We start from the raw sequence: 27,993 nt of genomic DNA on the forward strand, positions 1-27,993 counted from the left end.
TCTCCTCTATCCACCGCCCTAGACGCATCCTCATAGGACTCCAGTAAATTTGTCAGACATGACTTCCCTTTAACGAAACCGTGCTGCGTCTGCTCTATCAAGCAATTCCCCTCAAGATGCCTCGCTATTTCCTCCTTGATGACGGATTCTAACATTTTACCTACAACAGACGTTAAACTAACCGGCCTATAATTCCCTGCCTTTTGCCTGGCACCCTTCTTAAACAACGGCGTAACATTAGCCGTTTTCCAATCTTCCGGCACTTCCCCGGAATCCAGCGACGTCTGGAAAATAACCACCAAGGCATCCACTATAACCTCCGCCATTTCTTTCAGAAACCTGGTTTTAACCTGGTGTTGTGAGACTTCTTATTCTGTTAAATTTACCCCAGAAATTCTCTTAAACTGTCTGATAGAACAAATATGGTTTTTATTGATCTCCTTACAGCAGAATAAAAAAGCTGTGCAGGTTATCAAATCTTATTTGTGTGTGCTCCACCTGAAGGTAGGTCCTCTGGCTGATAGTCTGCCCATGGTTCATTCTGAGCATTCCACTTTATTCCTTTTCTGTGGAGACTTGCCATCCACTCTCAAGGGCAGGCCAAGGAGGCAGGCCCCAAGTCTAGCTCAGACAGAATGGGAATCCAACCCAGGCTGTTGGCATCATTTTGAACTGTCCTTAGTCTTTGTATAAAATATGGCAGCCAGTTCGAATGCAAAAATCATCTGTTTTTTATTATTTAATTTCACATGTACAGTGACACAGTCAACCCAGATGTATGTCCTTGAATCATTTAAACAGGATAGCCCCATTGGATTTTTACAAAAAAAGACTTTTCTATGTTCCTGTCGCAGATTTCATAGCGTGCAGCGATGTTGAGGAAACTTCTATCAGAAGTGCCAACCTCCGGCAGAGCAGTCGAAGGGCATCTGAGACTAATTTAAGAGTTTCTTTCCAGCCTTTTTGAACGACACTTCAGCACTCTGAGTAGTGGTTGCCGGCCGACCATCTGCTATATTGTTGCTGCCTATTCTGCAGAGACTCCACATACCACGAGATTCTCAGCACATAATTGGTCCCCAAGAATCAGGAATGGAATAACATTTTGAAATATTTTATTTGGACCAACAGATGGATTATAGTGCGCAAGCTTTGAGATCACGTCAGTCCCTTTCAGAGTGGTGAGAAAAAGTTGTTTGCTTAACTATTGAATTTTAAGGGATTGTGATTAGTTTTCCCTTGGTTTTGGCAACTGCAGCACATTCTGCGATTCAGATAGATCAACCAGAACATAAGCATTAACAATTTTCCTTGCGAGTTTTTACCTGTGGCTTGCCTGGTTTGATATTTAAGACACGTTCACCTCCCTTTTTCAAAGGGAAGGATTGTGCTTTTGCAAGATTATTCCTTGCGTATTCCTGCTGGTGTATGGAATTCCAACTGTTGTAAAAAAAAGTTTCCTGAACTTTCTGTTTCTAGAACAGCGATCATGGCAAATATTACTGGACTGGAACATCAAAACAAAATCCAGGAACCACCCATTACATCATGTAATGCCCTGGGTAGTTGTTGGTTGCCGATGTATTTTAATGCTGGGGGTGGGGGTGGAAGCAGACAGTTTACTATGGGATGCAGCTCAAAGAAAAGTCTATCCAGCAGACAATAAGTTGGGGTGGTCGGGGGTGAGGGAGATTAGAAGGGTCTGACAGCAGGCCAGCACATTAGGTAAGCAACTGTGATTGATGAGGAACTTCTTTGGTTTCAGGTTGAACAAATAGCCTTTGCTGTTGGTCAGTTGAGATTGGAGGTTTTGGTCCCACCCTGTTAAAACACGTCAAGGTTTTCATACTGTGCACAGCACACACACACTGCTGGAACTGGTAAGTCTTGCTTTTATGCTGATGTTTCTGTTGAGAGAGTTTTATGAACTGGTCAAACAAATGTTAGAGGAACGTGGTGAAATATGTTGAAATGAGTGCTGTTATGATTAAGTAATAGCATAGACTAGTGCCACATTGAACTCGCAAATTATTTAAAAGCTACAATTTAAGCTACAGAACCTTTTGATCTGCCTGTGCACTTTTACTTTAAGAAAGGGCAAAGTTTGCTTTTTAACTATTTTAGAAGGATTTTGTTTCCTGTAAAGATCTTTTGTGCGTATAAAAAGCACTGTGTCTCGAGTTAATTGTGCAGGAAGATTTCCAAACAATCCTATCTGTTAAAAAAAAGTAATCTGTTGCAGCTTTAGCTGCATAGCTGTACCAACTTAACTCGCGGAGGCAGGTTTCTAAAGCACCAAAACAATTAGACTTCTAAGTAACAAGAAACTTCTCATTTAGAAGCTGACATTGCAGCTTCCCGAGTTTAGAGATGAGTTTTTTTCTAACCCTCTTGCTCTGCCTTATTTGTCACGTTGTGTTCAAACATCACCTCTGGGAGAACTAGCACCCAGTCGTGTGTTAATGAGAAAGTCACTGCAGTCTGACGGCAGTATCTGCTTTCAATCTACACTGTGCAGACAGAGTGACGATGCAGAAACACTGCTTCCGATTAAACCTGCGTCCCATTGGACTGATAACAACTATGCTCCTTTGAAATTCTAAGCTGTTTCCTCACACATCACAGGAGGTAAAACTCCACTACAGCCACGAAACTTTTTAACTGCTCAGGTTACACTCTATTCAATGCATAGTGTGCAGGCACTTCTAAGTCTGAAACCACACATCCTTGCATTGTATTGGGGGGGGGGTGCTAAAAAATAGTTGGCTCAGAAATAATAAAGCAACTGGAAATCAATTGAGCATAGCAAAGGACATGTTGTATGAAATGGCTTCTGAATTATACAATCTGAGCTGATTCTAATCACACAGTTAAGATGGAAACGAACGAAGAGAAAAATCCAGGCTGTTCCCTTTTAACAACAAAAGTTAGTCATCATCGTAGCCATGTGCCTGGCTTGCTCTCAGAATTTTTTTCAGGTTATCCTGGATATGAATTTCTTGCAGTCGCTCTCTGCGGAATTTGCAGATTTTGCCGTTCCAATTTTCTTTTGTCTTTCAAATACATTTTCCTTCTGTTTTAGAAAAGAAGTTCAATGTTAACGCTAACATTTTTTGAAGTGCAGGAATGCACGTTGTAGGGAGACTGGTGCCAGGAAACTATCTAAGGTCACTAATAGATTTTCCCAGCATTAAATCAGTTAGGTGCCATTAAATCAGAGATATTGTGAGTCTACAGAGAGCGATGAACCTTGTCTGTATGGAAAAAATGCAAGGTGAGGTACACGGTTAGTAAAAGGAAATAACATATAAACTTCAGATTTATTGAATGTTAAGTTACAAATTGGGTAAATGACTTTTAAAGTGTGAGTAATTACGTTGCTGGGGAGCAGTTTCTATAAATGCTTTGACCGGTTCCTTCTACCGGTCAGCATGGACGCAACACCCTCCTTATCCACAGTGAGAGCCGTAACAATTTTCCCGTCTTTTACAATTTACTGAGACTGTGACTTTGTGGATGACGTGCATTTTGGAGCTGCTGCAGTGCTTGCATTGCAGATGGTGAGGGAGAGGGGAATCTTTTGCTGTGGTCAGGGAATACTCTTCAAGCGTTGCAGCACAACAGATGCTCTCTAACCCAAGCTAAGAATTGCCTTTACGAATTGTGGCAGCACCAAAGGTTGCCCTGTTTCAGTGAAACATTGGCTTGTGACACAAAGCAGATGTTGTCACCGTTTCTTTTATGATGGTGCTCTCCCCCCCCCCACCCCCTTTTAACCTGAAAACTTAATAAACTCCCAGTTGTTGAGAATCCCAATTTTGATACTTCTGTGTGCCCCATTGAGGATTTCGTAGTATTGATGGCAACACTAGAAACAACCATTCTTGCTGAATGCTATGGAATATCCCCTTTGAGAAGCATACACATACTCCTTTGTGAAACAAAGGTCTGAAGTCAACTCCTTGATGCATTAATGAACCAAATCATTGCCGAAGGCATGAATCCACAGGAATAATAATTCTACTTCTGCGGTTGTGCCTTTATTGTTTGAATATAGCTGGATGCTGCGATCATAATTTGATAGTAATTGTAGCTAAAATATAATTTCCAAAAACATTTGTGATTTTTTTTTGCACACCATTGAATGTATTTATAAATTTATATTCAAATCTTTTGCTCTTGTCCCAGTGGTTAGTGCTGCTGCCTCACAGCACCACAGACCCAGGTTTGAATCAAGCCTTGGGTGACTGTCTGTGTGGAGCTGGAAGGTTCTGCCCATGTCTGCGTGGGTTTCCTCTGGGTGCTCCGGTTTCCTCCCACAGTCCAAACATGTGCAGGTTAGGTAGATTGAGCATACTAAATTGCCTTTTAGAGTGGCATGGTGGCACAGTGGTTAGTGCTGCTGCCTCACAGCACCAGGGACCTGCGTTCAATTCTGTCCTCAGGTGACTGTGTGGAGTTTGCATGTTCTCCCCGTGCCTGTATGGGTTTCCTCTGGGTGCTCCAGTTTCCTCTCACACTCCAGTGATATACAGGTTAGGTGGATTGGGCATACTAAATTGTCCTTTTGGGTGGCACGTTGGCACAGTGGTTAGCACTGATGCCTCACAGTGCCAGGGACCCTGGTTCAGTTCCCAGCTTGGGTCATTATCTGTGCAGAGCCTGCATGTTCTCCCCGTATCTGTGTGGGTTTCCTCTGGGTGCTCTGGTTTCCTCCCACGTTCCAAAATGTGTGGGTTAGGTGGATTGGCTAAATTGCCCCTGAGTGTCAGAGTAATTAGCAGGGTAAATATTTGCGGTTGCGGGGATAGGGCCTGGATGAGATTGTTGTCGGTCCATGCTCGATGGGCCAAGTGGCCTCCTCCTGCATTGTAGGGATTCCTTGATTCTTCTATATTCATAACTTTATATTATGTTCAATGACATATAGATATTGGCTGGAATTGCCAGCTATTCGTGCCCCGCCACCACTGCAAGTGAGAATGGAGAATTTAACGCTCAGTCAAATCTCCGCCCACTGCAGCAGGATCAGAGAATCCCACTGCTGTGGATGGCCAGAAGGTCCTGGGCATTGTCACAACTTGCTGTTTCCTTTCAGCAGTTTCTGCCTGGAATCACCCCCCTACCCTGGCAGCATGCAGAGACAGCCTGCCAACAAATACGCTGGGGAATCTGTGTGGTGGGAGGTCAGAGGTCACTATTGGCGGGACTGGAAGATCATGCCAGTGGGAATGGCCAGAAAATCCCACCCTGGGTTTGATTTAACTCTCTACCACTGAGCAGCACTGCTTCATTATATAACAATCCACATGATGCTTTTAATGTGCGACTTTATTTATCCTCCTAAGGTATTCCCTGTCCAAAAGGTCATTAGTGATTGATTCATATACAATACATTTCTGAAAATTAGGTGTTACTTTCCACATATTAAAAATATTGAAAGAATATTGCTGGAATAATTTTAATATAACTTCCTCAAAGTCATACAGTCATAGAGCAATACAGCACGAAATCAGGCCCTTCGCCCCATCCAGTCTATGCCGACCGTAGTGCCCTCCCAGCTAGTCCCAGTTGCCCGTGTTTGGCCCATATCCCTCTATTCCTCTCCCATCCATGTACTTATCCAAATACTTTTTAAATGTTGCTATTGTACCTGCCTCAACCACTTTCTCTGGCAGCTCATTCCCAGTTATTGAATGAGGTATGCCAAAAGAAATGCTACCCCCCATGAGCACACACTTGGCAGAAAGAAATGGTGTTTGCGGAGACCCAAGATGAATGATTCAAAAATGTCTTGGGTCTGTGGCTGGAAAAAGTGTTATATTAATTATAAATACCATAAAAGGCTTTAATAAGCCAATAATAATGACTTTCCTTCAAGCTGAAACTGCATGTTGGAAAAATATCTGTTTCTTATGACTATTTTGTCAATTCGTGATGGATTGTTTAATTAAACCTGTGTGTCAGTTGTGGCTCAATTCGTACCACCTCTCCTTGAGTCATTCCCCACTTCTTAAAGCTGACACTCCCATATACTACTGAAGCAGTGCTGCGCTGTTGAGGTGCTACTTTTCAAATGAGATATTAAACCGAGGCCCCATGTGTCTTCAGGTGAATCTCTTGGATTCTGAAGAAGAGCAGGCAAGTTATCCTCAATGTCCTGCTCAATATTTATCCCTCAATCAACAACAGGTTATCTGGTCATTATCCCATTGCTGTTTGTAGTGACTTGTCCTGTGCAAAATTGGCTGCTGCATTTCCTGTCTAACGAAGTTTAAGTTTATTTATTAGTGTCACAAGTAGGCTTCCATTAACACTGCAATGAAGTTACTGTGAAAATCCCCTAGTAGCCACACTCTGGCGCCTGTTTGGGTACACTGAAGGCGAATTTAGCATGGCCAATGCACCTAACCAGCACGTCTTTCGGATTGTGGGAGGAAACCGGAACACCCAGAGGAAACCCATGCAGACACGGGGAGAATGTGCAAACCCCACACAGTGATCCAAGCTGGGGATTGAACCCAGGTTCCTGGCGCTGTGAGGCAGCAGTGCTAACCACTGTGCCACCCTGCTGCTCTCGCAGTGACTACAGTATAAAAAGTACTACATTGGCTCTAAAGGACTTTGAGACATCTGCTGGTTGTAAAAAGCATATATAAATGTTTCTTTCCAGACCTATGAAACATGGAAAATATGAAATAACACTTTACTGACCAGCATTGTGTGTAGAGCACCACACCATGTTGAATAAACTGCTAATAATATCAGACCTGATGTAATGCATCAAGTAGATGTGATACTGTAACGTATGAATGAAATGTTGGTTTATGTTCAGTTGAGCGATGCCAAGAAGAACATGCTTTGAAACTGTTCTTTAGTTTCTGTTTAATTGGTTCCATCAATTTTAATTACACCAACCAATAGCTGACACTCAGCATCACGGCTTTCTCCATCTTATGTTGGAAATTTTAACCTTTAACAGACTTTTCTTTCATAAATTCAAGGTTTTAAGAAGAGAAGGCAAAGGATTAATCCACAGCTTGGAACTGGGCCTGCAGTTTCTGTAAAAACAAAAAGTCAAAAGAGGATTTCAATCTCCCCCTGAAAGTCAAAACCAAAGCTGCTTCTGCGAAAATCGATTGCCTGTGAGGTGTCTCCAGAAATGATGGCTGCACAGAGACTGGAAATGTTTGGATTATTGGACCTTAGGATTTGGTTCTGCCTGCTGATGTGCTGTGGCAGTTGTCTATCTCAAAAGGACTGTACTGGTGTCAATTGCCAGTTGCTAGAAAACTGCATCGAAGAGGTGCTGGAGCCTCAGGCTTGTTGTGCATCCTGCGTGCAGTATGGTTGTGAATGTAAGGGCTACCAGTATTATGACTGTGTTAATGGCGGTTTCAGGGACGGGAAAGTTCCCGAAGGATCTTCATACTTTGTTGATTTTGGAAGTACAGAGTGCGCCTGTCCCAGCGGAGGAGGCAAGATAAGTTGTTATTTCATCCCTTGCCCCGACCTTCCCCAGAACTGTGTTGAAGTTTTGGAACCGGTTGAAGGCTGCCAGCAGTGTGCCAGGGTGGGATGTCTCCACAAGAGTCAGAAATACACAGCAGGGCACACATTTCACATGCCACCATGTAAAGTTTGCTATTGTCCAAATTCTGGTGGTGATTTAATGTGCTATGCTCTTCCAGACTGTGATCCTGCTCAGGAGATGAAGACTGTCTATCCAATAACTGGTGACAATGAAGAGTCAGTGCGGCATTACGATGACCAATATAGCTATGACCAAGAGCCTCCAGCCAATGTACATTTTCTGAAGGAATCTTCTAAACAGTCCAAAGAATATGGACCATTTAATAGCAGGCAACAAAAGTCTGCCATTCGGAACTTAGACATTGGTGATGCTGAAAATGAAGATTATGATTACAAAGAAAACCGTGTGATTCCTCATAGTCCCCAGGGTCCATTTTATACCACAACGATACCAGATATCGTCAGCATCACTCCAATGACTACAACATCTGAATCCATTACATTGGAAAAGGAATGGAAAGATACATGGGAAGGAGGAGAACCCCAAAGGGAACAGAACACAAAGAAAAGAATGTTACAAGAAAGCATGGAAGATAAAGAGGAACCGACAGACCATACATTTCCTGAAGTTAAATTTAGTCTCACAAAACAACCCCCTATAGCTGTTAAGGAAGATGATAATGCAGTACCAAACAAACAGCCTCAAACACTGTTCTATTACCCCATTGAAGAAGAGGAAGATGCTAATAGCATTAAGCTGAGCTCAGATTTGGATGAAGGTAAGATCACAGCACAAGCCTTATTGAATATTGACAGACCGTTAGAAATGTTTAGGTAACTTGAGAACTGATGCATCAGCTCCCAATAGGCAAATCTAAATTGAGCTTTGACCATCAGTGGAACTCATTCTTTTGAGTTCCGCGATTCTTATTGGCGTGTGGTAGAAATTAATGAGGGAAGGGAGAGGTTCCTTTCTCAAACTTTTCAAGCTTTCTTGAGCAGTATTGATGTCCAGGGAGTGCTAGATGGACCAGGCAATTCTTCAACGTCCAAATTTAAGATGTTTGGAGGGAGCTAACTAAGGAGTGAGAAAATAGGTAAAATACCACAATTTAAGAAAAGGAGAACATGTTGTTCCTGAGCAAAAACATGAAGACAGTAAATCAATTACGGATACTTTTTCCTTATGATTCCTTGTGCTTTGTTGGGAAATTGTCACAGGTAACAATGCAGAAAACAGCATTCATCATGTAGTTTGTTATCGATTTCATGATCATTATAGCAGGCCTGAAATCTGGAGTTTTGCTGAAATATGCTGTATGGCTCTGATCCAGGGTAAACTTTAGTTTTGTATAGGAGAGCAACAGCCTCACCCTTTCCTAAAAACCTGGGAACCCATGGAATTTTATTTCTCATGTTCATTTATAATTGGAGTAGAAGGAGAAGAAAATGGCATTCCTGAAATGTTAACTAATAAAACATCCATTAAACATTATCCTGTTAATGACAGATAAAAGAGTTAATGACCACAAGACAAGTACCAGGTGATAGATAACAGGATGACATGGTGGCACATTGGTTAGCACTGCTGCCTCACAGCACAAAGGACCCAAGTTCGATTCCTGGTTTAGGTCACTGTCTGTACGGAGTCTGCACGTTCTCCCCGTGTCTGTGTGGGTTTCCACTGGGTGCTCTGGTGTCCTCCCACAGTCCAAAAGATGTGCTGGTTAGGTGCATTGGCCGTGCTAAATTCTGCCTCAGTGTACTTGAACAGGTGCCGGAGTTTCGCGACTAAGATTTTCACAGTAACTTCATTGCAATGTTAATGTAAGCCTACTTGTGACACTAATAAATAAACTTAAATAAAAACAAATACGATATTGAATACACTGCTGTTTTGGGCACTATAAAAAGTAGCCCATGACTTTATAGAAGATCGTAGAAGGAGGCTATTCAGCCCATTGAGTCTGCAGCAACCACAGTCCCCCGACACCCTAGTCCCATAACCCCACATGTTTACTCTGCTAATCCCCAACACTAAGGTCAATTTAGCATGGCCAATCAACCTAACCCGCACATCTTTACACTTGTGTTAACATTGTTGGTGTTCATTTGGCAGTGTAACATTTTCCATTGTAAAAACTGTAAAGATTAAACTCATTTCCTGTTATCATTTTGTCTAATTTAATATACCCAAAAAGGTAACAAATGAAAATCTCCTTCCTATTCTACTCTTTCAACTTCATGGCAATCCACTGGAGCTGTAACTTTGCCACCAGAATGCCTTGAATTTTAAGATGTACTTTCTTAAAATTTATTTATTAGTGTCACAAGTAGGCTTGAATTAACACTACAATTTAGTTACTGTGAAAACTCCCTAGTCTCCACACTCCAGCGCCTGTTCAGGTACACTGAGGGAGAATTTAGCACAGCCAATGCACCTAACCAGCACGTCTTTTGGACTGTGGGAGGAAACCAGAGTACCCAGAGGAAACCCACACAGACATGGGAAGAATGTGGAGACTCCACACAGTCAGTGACCCAAACCCAGAATCAAACCCGGGCTCCCTGGCACTGTGAGGCAGCAATGCTAACCACTGTGCCACGGTGCCATAACTGAAGATTTGAACTGAAAGAGTCTTGATCACTAATAGGTTATGCTGTCTGGAGTTACAAAAAAATACAGCTTTAACGTTATTTTTAAGTGTTTAAATTGCTTTTCTGGTAGTCTTTACGAGGCATTAAGAGGTGTAAGAGTTTCACTGGAAAATTGGTAGGTGTTTGAAACCCTTTTCCCCAAATGGTAAATGGTGCGAGAGCAAATGAATCTGGCACTGATAGAATTTGTTATCCAAAGTCCTAAGGAATAGGGGGTAAAGGCATGTGTACGCAGCTAGGTTACCAATCAACCATGATCTGATTGAATGTTGGTGCATATTTGAAAAGCTAAGTGACTTATTCCTGTTTGTATGTTCCTAAATACTTAAAAACATGCCAAGCAGCATCACTGTATCAAATGGTACTTGCATAATGTGAAATAAAATACTTTTACAAAGTTATATTGTCAGTCAACGCCAATGCTGGGCAGTCATGCAGCAATATAACATTTAAAATTGGCAACCAACCAAATGCTGGGAAATAGAATTAGAATAGGTACGAAAACATAAAATGCTGGAAAATCTCAGCAGGTTTGACAACATCTGTGAGGAGAGAATACAGCCCCAATGTTTCGAGTCTAGATGACCCTTCATCAGAGCTCTGTTGAGGGGTCATCTAGTCTTAAAATGTTGGCTCTATTCTCTCTCACAGATGCTGTCAGACCGGTTAAGATTTTCCAGCATTTTCTGTTTCTGTTTCAATTCCAGCATCCGCAGTATTTTGCTTTTATCACAGAATAGAAAGGTGCTTGATTGCAGGCAGACATGATGGGCTGAAGGGCCTCTTGCTGCACTGTAAAACTCTATGACCAGAATTCTCTGACCTCATCCATGGCTGGAATACTGTTCTGCTGCTGCTGAGAGTAGGGATTTGGCTGACAGTCAAATTCTCTTTCCTTGCTGGAAGTGGGGCATGTGAGACCAGAGAATTCCAGCCCATGACCCTTATTTGTCATTATGTGAAATTGTGGGTATTATAGTGCATACATTCATTCGAGACTGTTCCCTGTTCAGAGTGAGGGAGAGTCAGCAGACTAAATTTATACTGTGTAATGGCTGTATGGGGAAAATTGAACATTGCAAGCCCTGGTGATAAGGAACTTGGAAGTATTGTGTGCCATGAGATGGATGGTGTAGTACAGAGGCAGGGTGTGTGGAATGGGGAGACAGGTGGAATTTAATAGAAAAGTGTGAAGTGATTCATTTTGATTGGAAGAATGCAGAAGGACAGTATAAAACAAAGGGGGTGCAGGAACAAAGGGACTTGGGTGTGGATGTGCCTAAGTCATTGAAGGTGCCAGGACAGATTGAGAGAGCTGTTAATAAAGCATTTGCCTTTTTGGGCTTTATTAATAGAGGCAGAGAATACAGAAGCAAGGAAGTTGTGTTAAAAACTGTATACGAGCCTGCTTTAACCTCAACCGTGTCCAGTTCTGAACACCACACTTTAGGAATGATGTGGAGATGCTGACATTGGACTTTGAGCACAGTAAGAAATCTCTCAATGTCAGGTTAAAGTCCAACAGGTTTATTTGGAATCTCTAGCTTTCAGAGTGCTGCTCCCTCATCTCACCTAATGAAGGAGCAGTGCCCTGAAAGCTTGTGATCCTAGATAAACCTGTTGAACTTTAACCTGGCATTGAGAGGTCCCTGACTGTGGCTACACTTTAGGAAGGATTTTGAAGGCTTTTGTGAAGACAGAGAAAAAATACATGGGAATGGTTCCAGGGATGAGGAACTTCAGTTATTTCGAAAGATTGGAGAAGTTGGGACTGTTCTCCTTGGAGAAGGGAAGATTGTGAGGAGATCTGATAGAGGTATTCAAATCAATGAGAGGTCTGGACAGAGTAGATAGAGAAAAACTGTTCACATTGGAGGAAGGAGTGAGAACCAAGGGGCAGAGGTAATTGGGAAATGAAACAAGGGCGACAGAAGAAAAAACATTTCACACAGCGAGCGGCTAGGATCTGGAGTGCGCTACCCAAGATAGTGTGGAAGAGGCAGAGTCAGCCAGGGCTTTCAAACAGGAATTAAATAATTGCCCAAAAAAGGGGAAAAAATGCAGGGCTACTAGGAAAAGGACGGGTAGCACTCGAATTGCTCCTTCAGAGGGTCTGCATAGACATGACAGGCCAAGTGGCCGCCTTCTGTGCTGTAACCATTTTGTGATTCTCTGTACTGAGTTGGCCATTTAAATCCAATATTTTTAGTGAGCCCGTTACTAAAATTAAACAAAAAAATTTCTTCAATTTCTGAACTTTTGTGTTCCTCACGGCAAAACCGACGTGGTGTGATCTTTAATTCTTCTTCCGTGTTGGCAGTCGTGGTCTAACACTGCTTACATAAATGTATCTTTGTGCATGAAGTACACTAAACAGCTTGTACTTCATCATTCGTACAGTCAGGATCAGCTGCCTGCATAACTGATCCAAGCAACCTAAGATACGATGACACAAAACCAAAATACCACGGATGCTGAGACAGACACAAACGCTGGAATTTTACTGCCTCGCTCATCCAAGGCTCGTAAGATCTTGTCCGAGGCCAATGGAGGATGCCGTTCTGTGAGCCTTACCTGCCCCAATTGTGGGGTGGGCGTGGTGGTAAGAGTCGGGCCAAAGTGATGGAAATATTTGGCATTTCTGGTGGAAACAGTGGCAAGGGAAAGAAAGTTAACGGGCTGGGATTCTCCGACGTTGCCTGCAGCTGGGATTCTTCATTCCCGCTGCAATGAATGGAGTTTTGGCTGAGTGCCAAATTCTCCATTCTTGGTAGTGGGGTGTATGTCATCGGGGAATTGTGGCCAACATTTTAGTTTCAGAATGATGACCATCAAAAGATGACTAGCCTTAGAAGTCATCTCTATAATTCTGTCCAAGGATGATACAATGTGATGACTGATTCATTCACATTGTTTCACTTTACTTGTTCAAGAACAAATTATTCCCCAGTTAGCACTATAGCTAACTGGTTCCAGGGCACAGTAAATATGTCCAATCCACTCCACAATGTCAGAGAGAGTAGAAGAGAGTTAAAAAAAAGACTTGAATATGGAACTCTGAATTAAGGCCAGTAAGAATCCGATGAGTTTTTTTTCAAAAAAAGGTACAAGTTTGCTTTTGTTTATGTTGCACTAGTGTGTGAACAATTAGAATTTGGGGTGGCACGAAGGGACAGTGATTAGCACTGTTGCCTCACCGCGCCAGGGACCTGGGTTCAATTTCCGGCTTGGGTCACTGTGTGGAGTTTGCATGTTCTCCCCGTATCTGCGTGGGTTTCCTCCAGGTGCTCCGGTTTCCTCCCACAGTGAAAAGATGTATGAGTTAGGTTGATCGGCCATGCTAAATTGCCCCTTATTGTCAGTGGGATTAGCAGGGCAAACATGAAGATTTACGGGAATATGGCTTGGGTGGGATTGTGGTCAGTGCAGACTTGATGGGCCAAATGGCTTCCTTCTGCAGTGTAGGGATTCTTAAAATAAAAGTGCTAAGATAGCCCATAAGTGGTTTATTTGCACATATCTTGTTAGAATTTGAAGATAAAATTCAATATGTGTTTATACTTTGTATCATACAGCTCATTTACTATATTACTGCACATGTGTCTGCAAGATGCATTTCAAACTCCAACAAAAATGTTTCCCTCTGACAGGAAATGTAGGACGTAATATCAGTTACCAGCTTGTAAAGATTATCCGTCCCAGTGATCCATCATCGTTCACCAGTGCAACTACTCTCCGCAGAGCAAGTGAGGATGTGCATCACCCTATAGGTTAGTAGCATTCAGTCCTTAAATATGACAAATGGTGATATTGATCCAAGTTGATAAGTAATTCTAAATCTATGCGATTCCGCTTGCCAGTTAAAGACTTATGGGATTGATTTGCTAGTACAGAACTTAGAGTGACATGTTGTTGAAGGTTTTTGTCTTGCACTCATCAGGACAAATTCAAGAATGCCAAATTTCAAATGATCACCATTATGTAAACTACAGGAGAAAAGGGCGCTGATTGGTTGGCTAGTCAACACTGATTGGTTGAGACATTGCCATGGAGAAAACAATGGGGAATTATAGCCTTCTCAAGCTCCTAGGTAATTTTAGAAAAAGTAAGGATTGAACCTATTCTTTTTGCTTGCAGAGAGCAGGTGCCTGTGTTTGAATGAATGTATTTTGAGCAAGCATAAATGAGCAACATTATAGGTGGGATTTTACAGCCTCGCCCAAACGAGACCGAAAATTCCCACTGGTGGTCAATGGACATTTCCTTTGTTGGCCCCCTGTCCTCTCCGATTCCATGGTGTGCAAGGCAGCAGAGTTCTGGCATCTGAGCATGACTGACTATCTTAATTTGGTTGTTAGTGTAGCTTTTAGCGCACTCTGGATTTTCGGCAAGCACTGCCCAATTGCAGAATCGCATCTAACAGTTGACGCTTTGTCTATATGCTTGTTTGACAATGTGAGCTGATTCATGAATATGCCACTAAAAGAAGCCAGCAACAGGGTGGCACAGTGGCACAGTGTCAGCACTGCTGCCTCACAGCACCAGCGACCTGGGTTCGATTCCCGGCTTGAATCACTGTCTGTGTGGAGTCTGCATGTTTTCCCTGTATCTGTGTGGGTTGCCTCCCACAGTCCAAAAGACGTGCTGGTTAGATGGATTGGCCTTGATAAATTGTCCTTCAGTGTATCCGAATAGGCGCCAGAGTGTGGCAACTAAGAGATTTTCACAGTAACTTCATTGAAGTTTTAATTTAAGACTACTTGTGACATTAATGAATACACTTAAACTTATTTATGTCGCAACTTTCAATTACAAGAGTATAGATGTGCGGACATTTTTTGATTCTGTACACACTGAACTTAAGAACGTAACAATTTGCACAGTTGAGTTTGGTTTTAATGCCCAAATATGTGGTGTAGCCACTGGATCCCCTCTACATGTTCCTTGGCATTTTTGTCAATTTCCATGAAAGATGCCTTTGATAGAATTAGCCCTACCATCCCACCCCCTCTATATTTCTGATACATGGACAGTATATTCATGATCTTTGAATCTGCAGCTATATGTAAAGGTTTCCTCACACACCTTAATCCACTCCAAACCACAGTCAAATTCACCTTTGAGATGGACCAGTCCAACTCACCTCCTTTCCTCAGTGTAATAGTTGAGAAATCTGCTGATGGGTTCTTCACTACTATCTACCACATGCCTACCCTCATCAGTCAATATGCATATTCAGATTTGTATAGCTTTACACGCTATAAGAACATAAGAACATAAGAAGTAGGAGCAGGATTAGGCCATCTAGCCCTTCGAGCCTGCCCTGCCATTCAATAAGATCATGGCTGATCTGAAGTGGCTCAGTTCCACTTTCTCCCCATAACCCTTAATTCCCTTGCCTACCAAAAACCTATCTACCCGTGACTTAAATATATTTAGTGAGGTAGCCTCCACCACTTCAACAGGCAGAGAATTCCAGAGATTCACCACCCTTTGAGTGAAGAAGTTCCTCCTCAACTCCGATCTAAGCTGCGCACCCCCCCCCCCCTTATCTTGAGGCTGTGCCCTCTAGTCCTGCTGTCCTTTCTGAGTGGGAAGAATCTCTCTACCTCTACCCTATCCATCCCCTTCATTATCTTGTATGTCTCTATAAGATCCTCCCTCATCCTTCTAAACTCCAATGAGTACAGACCCAGTCTATTTAGTCTCTCTTCATAGTCCAACCCCCTCATCTCCGGTATCAGCCTAGTGAACCTCCTCTGCACTCCCTCCAAGGCCAATATATCCTTGTGCAAGTGCGGCGACCAAAACTGCACACAGTACTCCAGCTGCGGCCTCACCAGTGCCCTGTACAGTTGCTGCAAGACCTCCCTGCTTTTATATTCTATCCCCCTCGCTATAAAGGCCAGCATCCCATTTGCCTTCTTGGTTACCTGCTGCACCTGCAGACTGGGTTTTTGCGACTCATGCACAAGGACCCCCAGGTCCCTCTGCACCGTAGCATGCTGCAGCTTTTCGCCCTTTAAATAGTAATCCCTCCTACTATTATTCCTGCCAAAGTGGATAACCTCACACTTGCTAACATTGTATTCCATCTGCCAGGTCCTCGCCCACTCGCTCAGCCTATCTAGATCCCTCTGCAGACTTTCCACACCTTCCGCACAATTTGCTTTTCCACTCATCTTTGTGTCATCAGCCTCATTGCCAATCTTCTAAATGGGGCTCTACCCATTTGCTCATCTTGCAAGCTTGACATGGAAATAGAATGTATCACAGATACCTGGCAGATCAGTGGCAATCCTGGTCAGTCATTCTTTCTTGTGTATCACACAAACTCTCAAATAGATCAAAGGTCACCACTTTAGGATTTGAAAAGTGCCCTGGCTATCTGAAATTGCCTTGGAAAGGCAAAGTATCCCATGAATTTAAACAATAGCTTAATTGAACAACAGATTAGTCAAGCTGTTTCATGCTGCCACAATGCAGTTTCTATGTGAGTGGTATTTTCCACTAACAGGATGCTACCATCAGTACATAATGGCATTTTGCCCACTGCATAATTGGATATAAATTTCAGTGTCGGTGTGATGCCTGGTTGTAGGTCTAATGTGGAGATGCTGGCGTTGAACTGGGGTAAACACAGTAAGAAGTCTCACAATACCAGGTTAAAGTCCAACAAGTTTATTTGGTAGTAAAAGCTTTTGGAACACTGTTCCTTCGTCAGCTGAGTGGGAAGTTCTGATCACAAACAGGGCATATAAAGGCACACACAGTTTACAGAATACTGATTAGAATGCGAGACTTTACATTTAATCAGGTCTTAAAGGTGCAGACAGTGTGAGTGGAGACAGCATTAAGCATAGGTTAAAGAGATGTGTATTGTCTCCAGACAGGTCAGTAAGTGAGATGTTGCAAACCCAGGCAAGTCATGGGGGTTACAGATAGTGTGACATGAACCCAAGATCCCAGTTGAGGCTGTCCTCATGTGCGCGGAACTTGGCTATCAGTTTCTGCTTAGCGACTCTGAGCTGTCGTGTGTTGTGAAGGCTGCCTTGGAGAACGCTTACCTGAAGATCAGAGGCCAAATGCCCATGACCACTGAAGTGTTCGCCGAGAGGAAGGGAACAGTCTTGCCTGGTGATTGTCGAGCGGTGTTCATTCATCTGTTGTTGTAGTGCCTGCATGTTCTCCCCAGTGTACCATGCCTCGGGGCATCCTTTCCTGCAGTGTATCAGGTAGACAACGTTGGCCGAGTTGCAAGAGTATGTGCCGTGTACCATGGTGTTCTCACGTGAGATGATGCATCCATGTCGATGATCCAGCATGTCTTGCAGAGGTTGCTGTGGCAGGGTTGTGTGGTGTTGTGGTCATTGTTCTCCTGAAGGCTGGGTAGTTTGCTGCGGACAATGGTCTGTTTGAGGTTGTGCGGTTGTTTGAAGGCAAGAAGTGGGGTTGGGGGGATGGTCTTGGTGAGGTGTTCGTCTTCATCAATGACATGTTGAAGACTCCAGAGAAGATGTTGTAGCTTCTCTGCTCTAGTACTTCCCCGGAGCTCATATTGTGGCTCATTTATGCTTGCCAGAAGCAGCATTGATTAATACACAGGGGCCTGTTCTTTTCAAACAAAAGGAATACATCCAAGCCTTGCACGTTTTTGGGAACTTGAGCAGCCTATCTTTCCCTATCATTTTCTCCATGGCAGCGCCTCAGCAAATCAGAGTCAGCTAGCTAATCAATCAACCTCCTGTCACGTAAGTTGTTGTGGTCAGTTAAATGTGACATTCTTGTGTTTTCCATGATGAGTGCATGACAAAAGGCCTTGGCGAAGTGTTTCTCTTTACAGCATTACTTTTTAGGATCATGAAAGAGAGACAAGTATTGTGTGTCAGTCTTTGTTGCCCAATTAAAACTACAGTTAAATGGAAGCTCAAATCAGAAATGAAATTTGACCTTTGACATGTGCTAATGTTTTTAAATAGTTAGTCTTTTGTTATGTTAAATACCATACTGCAGTGTACTCAGAAGGTCAGTTTGGAACTCAGGCAACTAAACACTGGAGAGCTTGTGCAATTCCAACTAACAAAGCGCCCTATGAAGGTACTGCTTTTATTGTAGTTCACTTTTCATGCTATTTTCAGTCATTTCCTGCGATTTATGTGACTTAATCCTGCCAAGACTCCAGTTCTTTTAAATGCAACCACAGTGAGAAGGAACAAAATTGCCCCCAATACTGTCTAAGAAATGACAGAAGTTGAAAAGTTATATTATTTGAACAATGCTGGTTTATGTAATGGCATTGTCTCATCATGGAAATCTTTGATCAGATGGGCCTGCCGGCTTCGCAGTATAATGGCTAAGTGTTTTAACTCCTCAGAATGTCATTTAATTACTTTGAAGGGATATAAATGAAATGAACCTCATAGGGACCCACATTTGCTGGTAACTCAAGAGAATTTAACAGGATCAAACATGGAATCACAGAATCCCTACAGTGCAGAAGGAGGCCATTCAGCCCATTGAATATGCACCGGCTACAACCCCACCCAGGGCCTATTCCTGTAACTCCTCATATTTACCCTGCTAATCCTCTGACACGAGGGTCAATTTAGCATGGAAAATCAACCTAACCCATACATCTTTGGACTGTGGGAGGAAACTGGAGCATCCAGAGGAAATCCACACAGGGCAAAGTGTGCAAACTCCAGACAAACATTGACCCAAGGCTGGAATTGAACCCGGGTCCCTGGCGCTGTGAGGCAGCGGTGCTAACCACTGTACCAGTATATGCATTATACTTGCTAATCCAATTAACAAAACCAAAGATGACAATGCATGTAGTTTACATGTTAAATACATTTAGCAGAATCGAACATGTATGTCAAATTCAAAGCTCTCCCTGATAACGGCAGTTGTGAACTGAAATGTCTTCAGTTGTACATCAACAAATGTCGACCAGGAAGGGTCATCATCAAATCGACCTTGGATTGAGTCCGCAATTTCAACAGCTTATCTAAGTAGGTACTTCTGCTTGTTCAGCATTGCTGAAGAATGAAGTGTTTTCTGGATTCAATTCCAAATCCCTGCCTTCAATGTAAGTAGCGTCAGTTAAATGAGATTTACAGAGTATTTGGTGGAACAACAAAGGGCATATTGGATCGGCTTGCTAATCATTGGTCATTAAATGATAGCATTGTGAGTACGGAGTGAGGAAAGCTATTGACTGAAGTATTTGCCTGCATTCTTCTGAAGCTTTCGAGGTCCAAGTAAATCAAAAGTGTTTGCCCAGGCATAAAAAAAGCACACTTTGAGTAGGATGGAGATAATTTATTTAAAGTGAAACTACCGTGATCTCTCTTCTAAATGATTTGATTTAATTTATTATTGTTACATGCATTGGGATACAGTGAAAGGTATTGTTTCTTGTATCCTATACAAACAAAGCATACTGTTCATAGAGTACATAGGGGAGAAGGAAAGGAAAGCATGCAGAATGTAGTGTTACAATCATAGCTAGGGTGTAAAGAAAGTTTAATATAAGGTAGGTCCTTTCAAAAGGCAGCAGAGAAGAAGCTATTCTTGAGTCTGTTGGTACATGATCTCAGACTTAAAAGGTGGAAGAGAGTACATCCGAGGTGTGTGGGGTCCTTGATTATACTGGCTGCTTTTCCAAGGCAGCGGGAAGTGTAGACAGAGTCAATGGATGGGAGGCTGTTTTGCGTAATGGATTGGGCTACGTTCACAACTCTCTGTAGTTTCTTGCAGTCTTGATCAGAGCAGGAACCATACCTGTGATACATCCAGAGAGATTGCTTTCTATGGGGCATCTGTAACTTGGTGAGAGTCATAGCAGACATGCCAAATTTCCTTAGATTCCTGAGAAAGTAGAGGCGAATGAATTTTATTCCCATTAGTTTCAGAAGCTCCACACTCTTTGGGTTCAATCTTAATATGTGAATTCAACTTGATTTTTCACTGCCCAATGTAGCTGACAAGAGTGGTGGGAGGAAGTTCAGGATAATTGAAACTCCAGCATATTGTTGCTGTGGCATATTGCCCAGTGAATGAGGTACAAAGGTGTTTCATTTAGATTTGAAGTGTATCCATTATGCATGCTATTTCTCAGTGTCACTTATAAATGGGCTGGAGAGGAGTACGTGATTTCAAGGAATATGTAAATAACTCACAAATTAAATAACTCACATCTTTCATACTTCAGTAATTTGTTGACTTTTTTTGCTGTTCTTCACCAGTTCTGGAGTTTGGATCTTAACTTTCCATGTCCCATTTCTCCTTAAATTTCATTCACTTGCATCTTTCTGTTCTCTGCAGTGAATGGATTTACCCCAAAGCCTTGAGATAAGCTAAAGTTGCAATCAGATGCAGGCAAGGTGGAGGATGGTACTCTCTGCTCTTGGGCTAATTCTGCTTCTTGTGGTCAATTAAAAGATCTTCCCACTGCTGCTGGCATTCTACCGGTGGTGAGGGTGGGGAGGGGGAGGGAGTGCTATATTTGCTGGAGAGACTGCTTCGTAAACTCAGTGTGGAGGGACCCTCCTAATTGGGCCCAAGACAAAATCCTCCCCTCTCTGCCTCCCAAAGCCAAACCCAATGACAATGGAACCCTGCAGCAGCAATAGACTGGCCCCACAAATCAGAACTCCTCTCGCCAGTACCTTCTTGACTGGGTCCGGTGATCTCCTGCCAGTCTCAGTTACCTTGTTCTGAGGATGGTGTTCTGAGAATGCCGTTTCTCTTCCCATGTGCTTTCCCAGCAAGGGCCACTGATCCCATGGTGGCACTGCTGAGACTGAAGAGTTGCCGGCCTTGCAATTTGCGGGCAGCTACTGCAGGCGGGCTCTCTTCCCTTAAAGGGACAGGTGCCAAGACAACAGCTTCTCAATTGTGGTGAATCCAAAAAGCTGAGGTGAAGTTGGTCCTGGTTTTCTGCCCATTGTCAGGGCCACTGCCACCCCAACATACTGTGGCTGATTCACACCCACCAGCTATTCACCCTCACCAAATGCAGAAGTTAGCCTTGACGCTTGATGCAATGTACTTGTAGCATCGGAGAATGCCCTACCAGCGTGGGCCGGATTCTCCAGTCTTGCTCACAGCCAGGATTCTCCCATCCAGCTGCAGTGAACAAAGATCTAGCTGAACGCCAAATCCTCTGCCCCCGCTTACAGCAGCAACAGACCATTAGTGGCCAGTAAGATTGTGTCCCATGAGTCAAAATTTAGAAAGGGTTAATATTGAAAGTTATGCTACATATTAACTTAATAAAACCGACTAAATAAAGAATTATTGCAAAGTGCGGGTTTACAGACATTTGTTTTGAGCCAGCTTGTCTTTATTATCTTGTATATTGTTATTACTTTTATAACATTTACCAAGTACAGTGAAATTATAAAGTAATTTTTTTCCAAGGAATAAGACCAGAATCCCCATTTTAGACATTCTTTCAGAAATTAAGTTCTACATTTAAATTTTATTATTTGCCCATGCCACTGAAGGTTTAAGAGAAGCGTTTTAGCCTTCCAAATGTTCATAGATGTACAAGGAATTACTTCTTAAATTGTAGACATGCCAATATATATTATGACCTGGAAATGCTGGCGCTGGACTGGGGTGGGCACAATAAGAAGTCATATAACACCAAGTTATAGGACTTTGGACTTTAACCTGATATATATATATATGTATCATTACTGTTTCAACAAGGGTTTGTTATGTGTGTACATTTCCTTTGTAGGAACGAATTCTGAGGACTGGGAAGTCCCTTGGAGTCCAGTTTAAAGGATTTTTGGATTGGTGTGTTGATTGGGGCTCCCTGCAGGGGATGCCACTTTATGATTTCCTCTTCTTTCGTTTCTTGGCCTTTTGGCGAAGATCAAGCATTAGATCAGCCCTAAGGTGGGGGCGCAAGGCCTCATCTTGTCAGCTTGGATCTTGTTTGTCTTGCTTGTGGGGACCATGAATTGGATTCAATTGGAATTTGAATATGGTTTTTGGACCAAGCAAGGAATGGATTTGCATTTGCCTGATCCATTCTGAGCATTGGATGGTAACTTTGAGAATAGAGCACCCAAAATCATCACCTTCCTCTCTCCTGTTAAGGGAACGAGACCACAAAAACTCAAGATGCAGAATAAGCTTAGAGAAGACAACATGGTACTATGTAGGATAACATGATGGGAAAGGAAAGGAAAAGGCTTAAGTTAATACAACACCTTTCACACCTTTAGGACATCCCAAAATGCTTTACAACCAAGGAAATTCTTGAATAACTTTTTTGTTTCGGTCTTCACGGAGGAGGACGTGAATCATTTGCCGGGTGTTAACGATGGAACGGTGGTAGGACTGGAGGGTCTCAATGACATTATTGTTACTAGAGAGGCGGTGCTCGACAGACTGGAGGGACTGATTGTGGACAAGTCCCCAGGACTGGATGGAATGCATCCGAGGGCTCTGAAAGAAATGGCGGAGGTGATAGTGGATGCCTTGGTGGTTATTTTCCAAACGTCGCTGGATTCCGGGGAAGTGCTGGAAGATTGGAAAACGGCTAATGTTACGCCGTTGTTTAAGAAGGGTGCCAGGCAAAAGGCGGGGAATTATAGGCCTGTTAGTTTAACGTCTGTTGTAGGTAAAATGTTAGAATCCGTCATCAAGGAGGAAATAGCGAGGCATCTTGAGGGGAATTGCTTGATAGAGCAGACGCAGCACAGTTTCGTTAAGGGGAAGTCGTGTCTGACAAATTCATTGGAGTTCTATGAGGATGCGTCTAGGGCGGTGGATAGAGGAGAGCCGGTGGATGTGGTCTTTCTTGATTTTCAGAAGGCGTTTGACAAGGTACCTCACAAGAGGTTATTGCAGAAGGTAAGGGGGCATGGAGTTGGGGGTAGGGCGTTAGTGTGGATAGAGGATTGGTTGTCAAATAGGAGGCAGAGAGTGGGGGTTAGTGGGTGCTATTCGGATTGGCAGTTGGTGACTAGTGGAGTGCCCCAAGGGTCGGTGCTGGGGCCTCAGCTATTTACCATTTATATAGATGATCTGGAGGAGGGAACCGAGTGTATGTTGTCGAAATTTGCTGATGACACCAAGATTGGTGGAACGGCAAATTGCGCAGAGGGTGTGGAGAGTCTGCAGAAGGATCTAGATAGGCTGGGCGAATGGGCCAGGAACTGGCAAATGGAATTTAATGTTGGCAAGTGCGAGGTGGTCCACTTTGGTAGGAATAATGGTAGGAAGGACTATTACTTACGTGGCGAAAAACTGCAGCAGGCGACGGTGCAGAGGGACCTCGGGGTCCTTGTGCATGAGTCGCAAAAACCCAGCCTGCAGGTGCAGCAGGTGGTCAGGAAGGTGAATGGGATGCTGGCCTTCATAGCGAAGGGGATTGAATATAAAAGTAGGGAGGTCTTGCTGCAGCTGTATAGGGCATTGGTGAGGCCGCAGCTGGAGTACTGTGTGCAGTTTTGGTCGCCGCACTTACGCAAGGATATTTTGGCCTTGGAGGGAGTGCAGAGGAGGTTTACTAGGCTGATGCCGGAGTTGAGGGGGTTGAACTATGAGGAGAGGCTGAATAAACTAGGCTTGTACTCGTTAGAGTTTAGAAGAATGAGGGGAGATCTCATTGAGACGTATAAGATGATGAATAGGATGGATAGGATAGAGGTGGAGAGACTCTTCCCGCTCAGAAAGGACAGTAGGACTAGGGGGCACAGCCTCAAGATAAAGGGGGGGCGGTTTAGAACGGAGTTGAGGAGGAACTTCTTCACTCAAAGGGTGGTGAATCTCTGGAATTCTCTGCCTGTTGAAGTGGTGGAGGCTGCCTCGCTAAATATTTTTAAGAAGCGGGTTGATGGGTTTTTGATAAGAGAGGGGATTAAGGGTTATGGGGAGAGGGCGGGAAAGTGGAACTGAGCCACGACAGATCAGCCATGATCTTATTGAATGGCGGGGCAGGCTCGAAGGGCCAGATGGCCTACTCCTGCTCCTATTTCTTATGTTCTTATGTAAATTCTTTTGAGGCGTGGCCACTGTTGCAACACAGGAAATGCAGTGGCCAGTTTACGCACAGCAAGATTGCACGTTGGCTGTGGAGTACTTTGAAGTCACCAGAGACAACAATTCCTTTCTTCTTTATCCAAGTAAAATATTTCCTCTTATCTGTGACAATAAAGAAGACTGGAATAGGAACTCTTTATGGTTGCTTAATTGGAATGCTGGTGAAGGAAGCAGTGTGGAATTATAGAACTGGGAATGTTTCAAGTCTTTTGAGGGGGTTAAAAAGGCTCTGTGTGTGTGTGTGTGTGTGTGTGTGTGTGTGTGTGTGTGTGTGTGTGTGTGTGTGTGTGTGTGTGTGTGTGTGTGTGTGTGTTATGACCTCAATGATTCTAACACAGTCGAACATATGTCATTCTTTGTGGGTGAGACAGTTTTTTGCCAGCTCTGCTTTTCCATCTAGTTTCTCATGCCAGTTGTAAGGCAGTGATAAAAGATCCAAGAGAAAACAACAGTTGTTTGCCAAAAATCCTTCACTCTTGAAATCCCTTACAGCAATAGTAAATACACCCTTTTGACCCGATAGTTACATGGGGAAGTTGTTCTTCATTCCCTACTGCAACTAGTCATCATGTCAACTTTCTATTTTGCTCATGTGGGAACTGGATTACTGAAGACCTCTTTGTTAACCATTGGCTTTAACTTTTGTAATTTATTCAGGCCTGGGGACTGGCATTTTTTTAAAAGATATACATGCTGTCCTTAAAACTCCCTGGATCTATCGTGCAGAGTGTCCATATGTATATTTTTATAATTTGTCAGGAGGCATATAAATTTCAATACCGTGGCTGACTGTTAATAGAAATATATCACCAGGAAAGAAAATGGGGGGCAGGGTGGGACACGTTTCGAAGATATCAGAGAAAAACTCTCGACATTATGCCAATGCTGGTATTTTATTTGTATTCTTAGAGTATTAAAAGCATCACCAAGTTGTGGAACTGGAAAATTTAACTAGCTTCATGATAAGCTAACAATCTGTAAGTATGTTGGGCTTATCTCCAGCCACAATTTCTACTTAGACCGTAAGACAGAGGAGCAGAATTAGGCCATTTGGCCCAGTGCTGTGCTGTTTTCCTTAAGGTGGCCAAAATGCTCTGAAGGGCACTTGATGTGCACTTGACATAAAGCATGTGAGGCATTGAGGTATATCCCATAGCTAAGATTAAAATATTTGTTGATTTGATAACAAAATACGTTTAGATTTTCATGTCAACATATTTGGTGTCACAACCCAAAAACTGGTTATCGTACCAGATGTTGGACGGGTCACTGTGTGTCAGTGTAAAGAGAAGAGTTGGGTCACAATGTCATTCACAATGCATTTTAATTCTAATCTTGGATATCACCACAATTGCACCAGAGAATTTTATTACTTCCCAAAATAGCCATCGTACGACCTCTTTGCAAGAGACTGTCGATCTAATTTCCATTCATGGTGAATCATAGGCGCTTAGCTGTTGTTGAATATGATTCAGTAAAAAATTTTGACACCAAGTACTTGGTAGAGGAATTTGGTGCATTTCCCCCATGTCAGGGTCATATTGGAGTGTGGTGCTTTGTGGCAGTACAGGATTTGTAGATGTGCCACAAGACATGAACAGGAATGGATAGGACTTTGTTTTTGTGGTGGATCCTTACCCCTTATCAGCAATTGGCTTGTAATGTCACCATTGAAAAAGTGTAGAAGAGACACTGTGGAGAATTTTAACCCTAATTGAATGACTGTGTTTGGGACGAGGGTAAAGGTTAAAGTCTTGAAAATCAGATCTTGATCAAAGTCTACCTCTAATCCTCCGACTGCTGGCTCCAACCGAGGTGGAAAGGTGGGCAGGTGACAAACTCACTGCAGGGAGGTGGATTGGAACCTTAAATATAACAATGAGGCTCTAACTGTTACAGAGAGGCTGCAAAGCTCATTGAAAACCAGCTTTTTGAATTTAACTGTGGGCGATTTCAGGAAACCCAGCAAATGGCTTCAGGTACGGACCACTGGATCCAGAGATAAATATCTTCACACCCATCTACTGGATCCAGAGATAAGTATCTTCAATCCACCCACTGGATCTGGAGGTAAGCACCTTCACACCCACCCACTGGATCCAGAGAGGTAAGTATCTTCACACCCACCCACTGGATCCAGAGAGGTAAGTATCTTCAGCCTACCCAGTGGATCCGGTGGTACGTACCTTCATACCTACCCACTGGATCCAGAGGTAAGTATCTTCACACCCACCCACTGGATCCAGAGAGGTAAGTATCTTCACATCCACCCACTGGATCCAGAGGTAAGTATCTTCACACCCACCCACCGGATCCAGAGGTAAGTATCTTCACACCCACCCACTGGATCCAGAAATATGTACCTTTATATCTACCCATTGGATGTAGAGGTAAATACTTTCACATCTGTATACTGCCCAAACTGCATGATCACCTCCCTCAACCTTTCCTATGAGACATCCAACTCCTACACCATGCAACCTACTGAGGACTCTGACCTTCCCCATCATCTTCGATCCACCACTCCCCCAAATCCCCCTCCCAACCAATCCCCTTCCCAGGACTGAGCTCCAATTTTCATCCCACCCCCTATCCTTTCTAAAGCACCCCTCCCCTCTCCCCCCACTTCTGCCACCTAGAATTGATCTTTCCATGCTACCTCTTTGACAACCCCCTTTCTTTCCCCTCCGGATTGAGCTCCCACTTATTACCCCTTCCCTTTGACACCACCTCTTCCCCAACCCTGATGCTATATTCAGTCTTTCCCCTCTTTGGGAGTCAGCATCCTGCTGTCTTCCGAGCTAAAGCTACAGGTGTGCACTAGTCCAGGCAAAGGCACCTGTAAGACTTGTCCTTCAGGCAAAACCATTTGTCTGTTCAGCATGCTTCAGTTTAGCTCCAACAAGTACAAAATATTCTCCTCACCTGGGAAATGATCATCAACTTTTGTCAGCAATGGACAGCAAATTGGGCGTTGTGAAAGATACAACAAGCTTGGATCTTGCTTTAATGAAATTCATGGCTGTAGTCACCTTCACACTCATTGGTAGCTGTATTCTCACCCTGCTCTTGATGCTGTAGGTCTGCCCGCAATGGCTGACAGATTTCCATGAGCACCTCCTTCGTAAAACGGAGAAAAATGCACACTGTCCCTGTTAGGCTGAGTTAAACAAAAGTCCCCTGAGGATGCTGACTAGACAAGGCCTCTTCCTGCTCTGTCTGTCAGCAGGTTGCTTTCCTCTGTCTCGCCACTGCTCAATCTCTGCCGTGCTGCAGGCCAAGGGTAACCATAGCAACCGTGTCCAAGTGGCCCAACCAGAACCCTTGAAGTCGGAACCAAGGCAGTCATGTGCAACACTCTCCTTGTTGATTCATCAACTTTGAGCAGCAATTGAAATCCTCACACAATCTCTCCAAACTCAGCTAATTCAATCAGACAGCAAGCAACGTAAAACTAATGGAAGGAGCGATGGTCTCCCGGCTGCTGAACTGTGCATGTTTTAAAGGGTGTTAACTGGCTGCATTGGTGCCAAATTAATGGTACGCATTTCATAATATGCACCATTCTGGCCCATACTTCTGATGACCGCACCCACACCCTCACCAAAATGAAGTACGATGCAGCCATGTTGGAATTGTGTGTGTCACAGACACCATTTTGGTAACAAAATGGCGCCCAAAGAACTGAAACATTTGGAAGTACTGAAGGGGAGTTTTGTAATTATAATACCAACA

General features: G+C 43.3%; 1 protein-coding gene across 1 annotated transcript in view; it reads left to right on the plus strand.

Moving 5' to 3' along the window:
* Positions 1 to 1,617: 1,617 nt before the first annotated feature.
* Positions 1,618 to 27,993, plus strand: part of fbln2 (fibulin 2) — a 217,955-nt gene continuing 191,579 nt past the window's right edge. Inside the window, exons 1-3 of the mRNA XM_080182283.1 lie at positions 1,618 to 1,880; positions 7,005 to 8,312; positions 13,842 to 13,961. Coding sequence (XP_080038409.1) covers positions 7,163 to 8,312; positions 13,842 to 13,961 — 1,270 coding nt within the window. The 5' untranslated portion in view covers positions 1,618 to 1,880; positions 7,005 to 7,162. The remainder of the gene's footprint in view (positions 1,881 to 7,004; positions 8,313 to 13,841; positions 13,962 to 27,993) is intronic.

Source organism: Carcharhinus amblyrhynchos, chromosome 3 (genome assembly GCF_965287045.1).
Source record: "Carcharhinus amblyrhynchos chromosome 3, sCarAmb.v2.hapA, whole genome shotgun sequence".
Lineage (NCBI taxonomy): Eukaryota > Metazoa > Chordata > Chondrichthyes > Carcharhiniformes > Carcharhinidae > Carcharhinus > Carcharhinus amblyrhynchos.